This window comes from Physella acuta, unplaced genomic scaffold (genome assembly GCF_028476545.2).
Source record: "Physella acuta isolate Inbredline_101_S28 unplaced genomic scaffold, ASM2847654v3 ptg000199l, whole genome shotgun sequence".
In the NCBI taxonomy this organism is placed as follows: Eukaryota; Metazoa; Mollusca; class Gastropoda; family Physidae; genus Physella; species Physella acuta.
In genome coordinates, this window is record NW_026731718.1 from 512,829 (window position 1) to 524,922 (window position 12,094).

General features: G+C 36.8%; 1 protein-coding gene across 1 annotated transcript in view; it reads left to right on the top strand.

Annotated features, from left to right (window-relative positions):
• Positions 1-10,741, top strand: part of LOC131937066 (uncharacterized) — a 29,476-nt gene extending 18,735 nt beyond the window's left edge. The window contains exons 13-17 of the mRNA XM_059294252.1: positions 5,366-5,496; positions 6,368-6,478; positions 7,501-7,633; positions 8,919-9,031; positions 9,241-10,741. Coding sequence (XP_059150235.1) covers positions 5,366-5,496; positions 6,368-6,478; positions 7,501-7,633; positions 8,919-9,031; positions 9,241-9,497 — 745 coding nt within the window. The 3' untranslated portion in view covers positions 9,498-10,741. The remainder of the gene's footprint in view (positions 1-5,365; positions 5,497-6,367; positions 6,479-7,500; positions 7,634-8,918; positions 9,032-9,240) is intronic.
• Positions 10,742-12,094: the final 1,353 nt, after the last annotated feature.

A 12,094-nucleotide genomic window follows, 5' to 3' on the forward strand; every position in this document is an offset into this window, starting at 1 on the left:
GGCTATGTAAGTTGTAGACGCCACTCCTCGTTGAATATCTCTTGCACCCTACCTACATCGACAACTTTGTCCACCGCCCTCGCCCTATCCCTAAACACCCGCTTGATAAACACACCATACCACTACCCACACTATTCCCTTGGACAGACAAAGGACAAAGTAACAGACAAACATTTATCCCCCTTCGTTTACTGTCACAAGTGACAACGTTCCCATCCAACTCCGAAACATCCATGCCCCAATTTCGAAACCAACCTCGTTGAAAACTCCCCTGACCCTAGTTTAACTTTGCCTCACCGATTCCAAAACAGTCCTGGACCAAACATCCATGTACCAATTTTGAAACCTGTCTTGTTGAAAACAAAAAGACCGTCCCACTCTAGTGTAAACTCTACCCCGATCAACTCCGAAACAGGGATGGTCCTCGTTTGAAACCTGCCTCGGTGAAAACAAAATCCTTCCCACTCTAGTATAGACTCGGCCTCTAACACTTCAAAAACATCCCTGTACCAACTTTGAAACACAACTCGGTGAAACCCAAACTCCCCCAACGCTAGTTTAAACTCTTCCCTCATCACTTCAAAAACATCCCTGTACCAACTTTGAAACACGCATCGGTGAAACCCATACTCCCCCCGACGCTAGTTTAAACTCTACACCAATCGATTCCAAAACATGCCTGTAACAACTTTGAAACCGGCCTCGATGAAAACAAAAACCATCCCCCCGTAGTATAGACTCGGCCCCTAACACTTCCAAAACATGCATGTACTAACTTTGAAATCACCCTCGGTGAAAACTTCACCGACCCTAGTATGGACTCTATACCTATCGAGTCCAAAACATGCATGTTCCGAGTTCAAAACCAACCTTCACCGACACTAGTATGAACTCGGCTACCAACAATTCCAAAACATGCATGTTCCGAGTTCAAAACCAACCTTCACCGACACTAGTATGAACTCGGCTACCAACGATTCCCAATCATGCATGTACCAACTTTCCAACCTGCCTCAGTGCTAACAAAATTCCCCGACCCTAGTATGAACTCGACTGCCAACAATTCCTAAACATCCATGTACCAACTTTGTAACCTGCCTCGGTGAAAACTTCACCGACCTTAGTTTAACTCTCCCTAACAATTCCAATGATGCATGTACGAACTTTGTAACCTGCCTCGGTTAAAACACCCCCGTCCCTAGTATGAACTCGGTTACCAACAATTTCTAAACATGCATGTTCCGAGTTCAAAACCAACCTTCACCGACACTAGTATGAACTCGGCTACCAACAATTCCTAAACATGCATGTACCAACTTTGCAACCTACCTCGGTGTTAACAAAAACTCCCCTGACCCTAGTATGGACTCTACACCTACCGATTTCAAAACATGCATGTTCCGAGTTCAAAACCAACCTTCACCGACACTAGAATGAACTCGGCTACCAACAATTCCTAAACATGCATGTACCAACTTTGCAACCTACCTCGGTGTTAACAAAAACTCCCCTGACCCTAGTATGGACTCTACACCTACCGATTCCAAAACATGCATGTTCCGAGTTCAAAACCAACCTTCACCGACACTAGTATGAACTCTAGCCCTACCGATTCCAAAACATACATGTTCCAAGTTCAAAACCAACCTTCACCGACCCTAGTATGAACACGGCCCCTAACAATTCCAAGGATGCCTGTACCAACTTTACAACCTGCCTCAGTGTTAGCAAAACTCCCCGACCCTAGTATGAACGCGACTGCCAACAATTCCTAAACATGCATGTCCCAGCTTTGTAACCTGCCTCGGTGAAAACTTCACCGACCCTAGTATGAACGCGACTGCCAACAATTCCTAAACATGCATGTCCCAACTTTGTAACCTGCCTCGGTGAAAACTTCACCGACCCTAGTATGGACTCTCTACCTATCAATTCTAAAACATGGATGTATCAACTTCGAAACATCCCTCTGTGTTAACAAAACTCCCGCGACCCTACTATAGACTCGACCCCTAACGATTCCAAAACATGTATGGTCTAGCTTCGAACCCTGCCTCGGTGAAAACGTCACCGACTCTAGTATGAACGGTGCCCCTACCCAACTCCAAACCTTCCCTGGGCACCCGAATAAAAAATAACTCACCCAGCCCCTTAATCAATAAAAATTATTGATTTGTACTTTAGAGTGATTAGATTGAATGATATGTATGTTAACGTCATATCATATTTAGTTTATACATCATTATTTTGGTGAAATTTAAATGTAGACATTTTAACGGTGTGTCATTTGACACGACGTACTATAACGTTGTTGATTTTTAAAACTTGAAGTTTATAATCTTAAGCAAATTTACCACCACCTTACCACCACCTTACCACCACCTTACCACCTTACCACCACCTAAGGTGATCAAAAATTAAGATGACAATGTAAGATATAGAAAAAAGAAAATACATGAGTGGTAAAAATAAAAAAATTGTCATTAGACGTAATGTATTATGTATAAGTAAACTTTCTTAAAAATTAAAGAAGTTCAAGTCAAAAAGAAGATTGATGAAAACTGTAATACTAAAGCGAACATGGGAAGGTAATCTGCTGCAAGACTAAGATATATATTCGTCTTCCTTCTAGGTTCATTGCCTTTTTTGGTTGAGGTTAAACATCGCCATGTTTTCAAATATCGCGATGTACGTCACTTCTCTCCCCTCTTACTTAGTAATCGCTTCGTCTACCTATTGTTTACAACACGCTTACAAAGAAAAAATATCCCACCCCTCTACTTGAGACATAAAATAAAAAAATGTATTGTGCCTTGTCGTCGCAGGAAACAAAAACGGTGGCGTCTAATGTTGTTAACCCTTGTCTTCCTAAATTATTTTTTAACTTGTTAAAGAAATTGAATGTTTAGTTAATGATTCTGACGCGAATTTTTTCACAAGGGACGATACTCGTGGCTGTAAACAAGGCTGTTCTAATTTTAGAACAGTTGTCTTTCCTCTCGTTTCTCTATTAGGGAAGCCGTAAGGGGAAGACACGCGACACGTCTTTTAAAATGTAAACAAGCGTGCACGGGGTGCACTTAAAATAAACCCCGCTGCAACGATTGTTAAATTTATCTGGCTCAGTGTGGTCAAATGGTGGTCAGATCAAAAGAAAATCGGAACGGTCATAAAAAAACGTAATTACTTTTCCAGACTTGTAAAAAACATGTCTACCCCGCATACCTACGTACCAACGCCCCAAGTCGCCCTGTCGCCCATTAAAAAACACGAACCTACCGAGACTTCGTTTCGTCTCAAAACCTGACTTAACGGTGGTTGAAAGAAAATTCCGACCCTTAAATATATTTTTGTTTTCGCTGACCCTCGCTATAAGCGAATAGTTACAACCATTAATCTTTCATACATAGCAAGGGACGGTTCGCATGACATGTGGAAACAAAATTTTTTAATTTGATCAAAGAATGACCGGGCGTATGATATGTGAACATAGTTCATGTACAGCTGTAGTCTAATGAAAAAAGCCGAGAGCCGTGACTAATTACAGCACCAGCTGTCGCACAACAGCTGTTGCATAATGACCTAAGTGCTTCGCGGAAAGCTACTTAATGTATGTCGTTAATTACCATAACCCGTCAACCGAGCGGGGGTAACTCGGTGAAGCATAACAAAAAATTTAATTAGGTGGGACATCATGCTGTGATGGGCCAGCGGCTGCGATCAATACATTCCCATTAAAACGGGTAGCGGTGAGAAAACTTCGCGGGCGGGTCGATACGTAACAGCTGTGGCTGATCGTTATCTTTAATGGATGTTCTATTTTTGTAACGTTCGTGCTAGTGTTAGTCTTTTATTTAAAACATACATACATTCAAATAAATAAACAACAAAGAAAAGAAATATATCAAATAAATAAATAAACAAAAGTAATTAAAATCAAATTACGTACCTAGTTAATAATAATTTTGGGTGTTACCAATATTAACTCGAACCGTGTACTTGGACCTTGTCCAGTGTTTGACAAAAACAAAGGATTGCGGATCGATAAGTAACACATGTTGCCCGGCTGGTTAAAGGCTGGTATACAAAGACTGTTCTAGTACATGCTAGTGTTAGTCTTTTATTTAAAACATACATACAATCAAATAAACAAACCAGCAAATTAAACAAAAAGTAAACAAATAAACAAATTTAAAAAATTTAAAATTAAAAAAAATAAAAGTTAAAAAATATTTTAAAAATTTTAAAAATTAAAAAATAATTAAAAATTAAAAAAATTAAAATCAAATTACGTCACTAGTCAATAAAAATTACACAATATAAACAAAGTAATTAAATTAAAATTAAAATTAATTATAAAATAAAATTAAAAATTTAAAAATTTAAAAAATTAAAATCAAATTACGTAACTAGTTAATAATAATTTAACTAATTATAAAATAAAATAAAATTAAAAACAAACAAATTAAACAAAATAAAAATACAATCAAAGTAATTAAATTACGTAACTCGATAATAAAAATTAATTAAAATTTTTAAAACTCATTAAAACTCATTAAAAACGCATTAAAATTACGTAACTAGGTCAATGATGACGTCACAAGGTCAATGATTACGTCACAAGGTCACCAAAAGGTGACCTACTTCCCCACCACCTCCGCCAACCCTAGTTGGCGTAGTATTTTACTATATGTCGTTGTACCAGGCTGCGCATCCTGCTCACCCACCCTTACCCTCCCGATGCGCCAGGCTGGGAGTATTTTGCTATATGTCATTGTACCAGGCGCGCATCCTGCTCCCGAGTATTTTCCTATATGTCATTGTTCCTCACCCTCCCCACCTCCGCCAGGAATACTAACCAAAAGCGACCTAATATACTACTTATATATATATATATATATATATATATATATATATATATATATGTATATATATATATGTATGTATATATATATATATATATATATATATATATATATATATATATATATATATTCTTTTTTATTAAAGTGAGAGATCCCAGTCTATGTCTTAGCTTTGCTTTAAATATTTCTTTTAACTCGATGTCAGCGTATTTTTAAAACAGAACCTGATCTTATTCTTTATTTCCCTATATAGTCGATCTATAAATAGCCGTTGCTACTAGTCTGTTTTCGTCTTCTGTTCTTTGCCTTGTCGTCTTAAGTGTGATTGTTTTATTTGTTATGACTGTTTGATTGGTATTTTTAATATTTTCGCAAGTGTTTGCTTTGCTTTCTGTACTAATATACAATCTAAATAAATGTGTTTCTCAGTTTCTTGTATATTTTGTTTACACGTTTGAAGTGCTATTTTAACATTTTGATTTGACTTTGTATTTCATTAGGATGTATGAGCTCCGACCCTTGCCGGGGGAGAACACGAAAATTGATCAAAACTATCAAGTTTCCGATCAGCTGTTAAACTACTATGTCCATTTTGTGCTAGAAATCTCCGGTTCTGCCGCTCAACTTGCAGGTATTATAGATTTACAAATAAAAAGATACAGTGTATGGTGATCAGTCAGTATGTTGGTTAACTTTATGTCAATTGTTATTTTTCAATTATCAGTTTTAGAGCATTTAATTTAACAAAAACTAATTGTTACGTCCCTTTACATAAAGCGTCCCCCTGATTGAGGGTGTATTGTGTGTGTTTTTTTTTTGGGATATAGTTATAGCCCTTGGTTGAGTGTGTTTATATAGAACGTAAGGGTTGCCAAATGACGAGTGACAGAGAGTGTGCTAGGGTGTGTGGCAGTTGGTTGGCGTGTGGGTTCGGAGGAGGACGTGGGGTGTGTTAAGTATTGTGCATCGTTTTTCGTGTTGTAAACATTTCATTAATAATTATATTATTTTGGTATTATATATATATATATATATATATATATATATATATATATATATATATATATATATATATATATATATATATATATATATATATATATATATATATATATATATATATATACAATATATTTTTTTTTTCTTAGTATTATCATTAGTGTTTTCTATTCTGTTGTATCCTACACTAGACGCTTTGTTTTGACTCTGAATACCACTAGTCAGAAAAACCCAACACAAATCAGGTTCCAAAACACACATCAGTTGCAATGAGTACAATAAGACAGTGCCTTTAGCAGTAATCAGTATATTACTTTTCTTGCAAATAATTACAAAAAAACATCTTTCAAAAATAATTATGTCATTGATTTCAAATGCAGTGATTGATCGATACTGATCCATTTTTTACTGCATCATATACAATTGAATACAGTCTAATAATTTTGAAGTAATGATTAAAATTAATGCTAAATTATCTCCTCCAAAAATCGCTTCATCAACAGAAACCTCCACCTTTTATGCCGTTCTTATTGTGTCCCCTGATGGGCACATTAACAAGGGAGACTACGACCATCCCGTTGGCTGTTTATTTTATGCCAATATGCACTTGCCATGTAAGTGTTCCGTAGCCTCCATTCTACATATTAAGTTAAACATATCTAACCATGGCCACAGGACATTATCTCCCCCCCCCCCCGGAAATTAACCCCCGGACATTTCACCTCTTATTTACCCCCCGGAGCAATTACCCCCCTGTCAATTACACCGGGGTGTTACCCCCTCCCCCCCAAGATAGAATCCTAACTCTAAGTAGAATTCTATACCTATATATTACCTTAATCCTAACCTTAAGAAAAAGACAAAAACCTAAGCATCCACCTCAGCCTAAAACCTAGCACATTACCAAAACCAACGCTAGACATTGGTTTAAGCCTAACCCTAACCCTAACCCTAGCAATAGCCCTAACCCTAACCCTAATCCTAGCCCTAGCCCTAGCCCTAGCCCTAGCCCCAGCCCTAGCCCTAGCCCTAGCCCTAGCCCTAGCCCTAGCCCTAGCCCTAGCCCTAGCCCTAGCCCTAGCCCTAGCCCTAGCCCTAGCCCTAGCCCTAGCCCTAGCCCTAGCCCTAACCCTAACCATAACCCTAGCCCTAGCCCTAGCCCTAGCCCTAGCCCTAGCCCTAGCGCTAGCCCAAGCCCTAACCCTAGCCCTAGCCCTAGCCCTAGCCCTAGCCCAAGCCCTAGCCCTAGCCCTAACCTTAACCCTAACCCTAGCCCTAAACCTAGCCTTAACCCTAACTCTAGGCCTAACAATGTCCGGGGGGGGGGTAATGTCCTACTGGGCGGGAGGTAATAGGCAAGGGGTAATTACTCCGGGGGTAATGTCGGGGGATGTCTGGGGGGTAATTGACATGTTCCCTTAACCCTACACCAGTTGTATGATATTTCTACACTTTCGTATTGGTATTAAAACTGTTACTAAATTATTAGGATTTATATTTGAACTAATTTGACCCTCATGTTTTCAAAACTGCCATCACTTCGTTTCAGTTTTCAATTTTCAATTGCAATTTTCAACGTGTGGTTTATTTGTATGTGCTTTTGGTTATCAAATTCCACATTTTCTTCAAATTACAGTAAATATTTCAAGCATTGATAAGAAAACGAATATTATCCAAGAATATACCAGAGTACAACAGCTACACAATGATGCCCACTATTTTATTTTACTGTACTCTCACAAAGAAAAGATTTCCAGTAATCCCCTCTGGTAAGTCAATGAACCTGCATCTTAATAAGGGCTGGGGACTAAAAATCCAATTAAACATGTGATAATATGTAAAACCATGTGTGGTTGCAGCCTTTTGCTCCCCGGGGGCCACAAAGGAACGATGATGATGATGAATATGTAAAACCTTCTAAAATGAACAAAGAACAATAAACATAAGCTTATTAAGAAACAATGAAATGGATAAAATTGGTAGTTTAAAATAGAATAAATGCATATTAATTAGTACGATAAGTCAAAGCATTTGGGTTGAAACGTGCTTCTTACATACAACAAGCTAATTTGAAAAAAAAAAGTAACTTTTAACGACTGGCTCAATACAAGCACTATTTTAACTTAATCTACAAACGTCAGATAAAGAGTAGAGGTAATAATTTAATAGAAGAAACGGTGAACAAAAAGAGGCCGTAAAAAAAACTAGATTTTTAAAAATAATGTGTTCTTTTATTGGAACACTTCACTGTTAAAATGTAGTATTCTTAGTATGCGCATTGGGTTATTGACATATGAGTGATTTGTCGCAAGTCGGCTTTCTATTTTAAAGCTCAGAGTGTTCAGTTCGGTGTATTTTTAGTGTGATGCAGTGTTTTGTTTTGTACTTTTGGTTAGTGTTTAGTTTTATGTTTGGTTACTGTGATGTAGTGTTTAGTTTTTTGTTTTTGTTTAGCGTTTAGTTGTATGTTTGGTTAGTGTGATGCAGTGTTTAGTTTTGTGTTTTTGGTTAGTGTTTAGTTTTATGTTTGGTTAGTGTGATGCAGTGTTTAGTTTTGTATTTTTGGTTAGTGTGAAATAGTGTTTAGTTTTGTATTTTTGGTTAGTGTTTAGTTTTATGTTTGTTTAGTGTAATGTAGTGTTTAGTTTTATATTTTTGGTCATTGTAATGTAGTGTTTAGTTTTGTGTTTTTGGTTAGTGTTTAGTTTTGTGTTTGGTTAGTGTGATGTAGTGTTTAGTTTTGCATTTTTGGTTAGTGTGATGTAGTGTTTAGTTTTGTGTGGGGTAGTGTTATGTAGTGTTTAGTTTTGTGTTTTTGGTTAGTGTTCAGTTTTATGTTTGGTTAGTGTGATGTAGTGTTTAGTTTTGTATTTTTGGTTAGTGTGATGTAGTGTTTAGTTTTGTGTGGGGTAGTGTTATGTAGTATTTAGTTTTGTAAGAGTTTCTTTCGTTGTGATAAGTTGAGTGGTTTGTTATATAATTGTTTTTTTTTAAATATCTCACGTATACAATTGTTTTTTTTAACGTACCCTAAACTGGGCCTTCTTGTTTTAGTGCAAACGTGGATAAAAAATCCTGCGATGAGTGGTGGGATCTAAGCAAGCTGCCTAACGACTTTTACCTAAGAGGGGTTAACTGGTTCATTGCAGGCATGGATAATTATTTAGGTAAGCATCGATCACGAAATTTGATTAGTATTATAATAATCTTACCATTTACTGATCAATGTATTTAAGTATTAATTAATATATAGTTTTACTTTTTTTTTAAATAACCAACGTGTGATGTACCATCCTGTTTTACAAATAACTAAGCTTTTCTTTGTTAACTTATTTCGTTAACAATCATATTGCGTTTTTTGTTTACAAATGAAAAGTGAGTGATCTTCAAAAGAAGGCTGACTGTAAAAAAAACGAAGAGCGCCTGCCCAGAGACCCGCCTGAAACGTTCGAGTCAGTCATAACTGCAGAGGCAGACGGCAACACGACTGCTCATGTTGATATGTGTCCAGCCAACGGACCGTTCGCTTACCGACCATTTTATTCAACAAGCTCGGCAAGAGGGGCGAACGTCCAAGATCTTATTTGGTTGCACTTTGCTATTTTGTGCATGGTGATACATACACAATCGTAGAAGCACTTTGCCATTTTGTGCATTGTGATATATACACAATCGGAGTAGCACGTTGCCATTTTGTGTATGATGATAAATACACATTGTGGGGCAGATTTTGGTTCTGTACTGAAAAGCTTGTCTCACTGTACAAGGTGGTATGTTTTTAAAATTTGTTGGCATGAATAGTATGAATATTTGTAATTTACGTAGCATATTAAAACAGGCAATTTTTTTGGTACTAGCTATAATTAAATAGCTAGCTATAATTAACTCATCATTATAGATTTGCCTTTGTTAAACATCAGTTTTATTATAGATTTTCATCGCGAATATCTATTTATGAATTATGCCATTTTTGCACTGTGTAGCTTTGTATTGCTCATATACATTATTATACACATGTATATATATATATATATATATATATATATATATATATATATATATATATATATATATATATATATGTGTGTGTGTGTGTGTGTGTGTGTGCGACCACGTACACATATAGCATATACATTTATAGCATATAAATTTATAAATTTAATTATAATTTTTATCGCCTAATTGAGTTTAGTGTAGCAGTCAGACATGTTTGAACGTTGCTCAGAATGAAAAAAATGTAATGATTCAGTCATGAGTGACGCTAGGGTTAGCGTACAAAAGATGATGCTTGTTTAATATTGTGTACTGCTCAGTTAAAGAGATAAACCATAGTATGGTACTGGTGTATGGGGGAGGTCGTTATGTGTGGAGGTGTTCATGTGGTGTGTAAAGGTCGTGGATATATGTAGGTCATCATCTGGTGTGAAGGTCGTGGAGAGATAGAGGTCATCACCTTATGAAGGTCATGGACATATGGAGGTCATCACCTGGTGTGTATAGGTCATCAATTGGTTCCGTGGAGGGCATCACGTAGTTTTTGAGATCATCACTTGTTTGCTATAGTGGCAGGTACATATAGTAAGCAGATTTACCGGCGTGTGAAGTTCATCACACTGTTTCTGTAATTTACCACACTGTTGTAAGACACGGTGAATGGAGAAGGGAGGTGACTCAGTTCTTCTACATTCGTCAAAACATCATAAAAATCAGGTGGTGGTGCTTTACTTTTTGGTAATTATCTACTAATTAAAAGTTGATAATTAATTTTTAAAAGTGTACATCTTTTCAAGCAAAAAATCAAATTTTACATCTATTTTTAAAATCTTGTACCACAATTAAAATATTTTTTCTGTTAAAATCATTGATACAGCTCGAAACATGATGTTTTACTATTACAAATAAAAATTAGCAATATTTTTATAATCCGTCAAATTGTTCCTTTCTTCTTGTTTACACAGTTGTTGTTTTTTAAGCTATAGAGTAGATGTTCGCCGTTGTTACTTATTGAAATCGTAGTCAACTCCAAAGTTAAATATCAGCCCAATGAACAAAGCTGTGATAATAGAGAATACTATTAATGTCTGTAGATCGCGCCTACGGACTTGTACTAATAATGCATGCAATGTATGCTTAAGTTTAGTTAGTGCTGGCACGAGAGCTTCAAATTAAAACAAATTACAGGTTCAATTATCTAAAGCTTGAGAATACATTAGATCAGAAGTAGGTTATAAAATGTCTAGATTATTTTTAAGAATAATTGTCGTTAGGAAAGTTCTTACATGATTCAGTCTATAGCTGTCTTTCCCAGAATTATTGTTATTCCACCATGTAAAATTTCTAAAATTATTCCCCCCCCCCCCCCTACCGCGAAAGAAAATCATGATTTGGCTGACCAGTTCTAAATTTGGCCGGCAAATTCTCACTTTGGATGGTCAGTTCTTAATTTAGCTGGTCAGTTCTTTATTTGGATTGCCAGTTCTAAATTTGGCCGGCCAATTCTCACTTTGACTTGCCAGTTCTAAATTTGCCTGCCAGTTCTCACTTTGGCCGTACTTAAAGAAAAGGCGACAGAACAAAGTGCTGACCACACTGTCTCATAATATCCCCCTTAAGCAGGTAAACTCTACTTCACTTGCACAAAGAGCAGTCAGGTTCGAAAGATACTATTATATATTGAATACAGTGGGTAGAATGTTAGGAGAGTTATGAAAGTTTTTCTTTCTTTAAATAGCGACGCATCAATACAATAATAAATTTAAAGAAAGTCTGATTGTTTTCTTTTTTTAAGTGTAAAGACTAGCTGTAGAACTGTTTTTATTAATTAGACATTAGTTTTAAATTGTTGCACGCTATGGGGGTCGGCGTGGTCGAGTCGGTAAAGCTCATGGTTGCTAAACCGAAAAGCCCCGAGTTCGAACCCTCGGGCAGATGAGGCTTGTTAGCTGGGGACAGCCACTCCTCTAGAAGAGACAATTCCAACATTAAACAACTGCTGCCTTGTAGTTTGTTCTTGGTTGGACAAAGGCTATGGAAGCAAATCCAACAAGAAAAGCAGGCTGAAATCGGAGTCAATGGCCTCAATGGCGCATAACCAGTTAACACGTAACGCTTAATTGTGTTGGAGGCGTGGTCGAGTCGGCAAAAAGCTCATGGTTGATAAATTCGAACAAAGTCTCGAGTTCAAACCCACTGGCAGATAAATCTCGATTCCCTTCAACACTAATAATTAA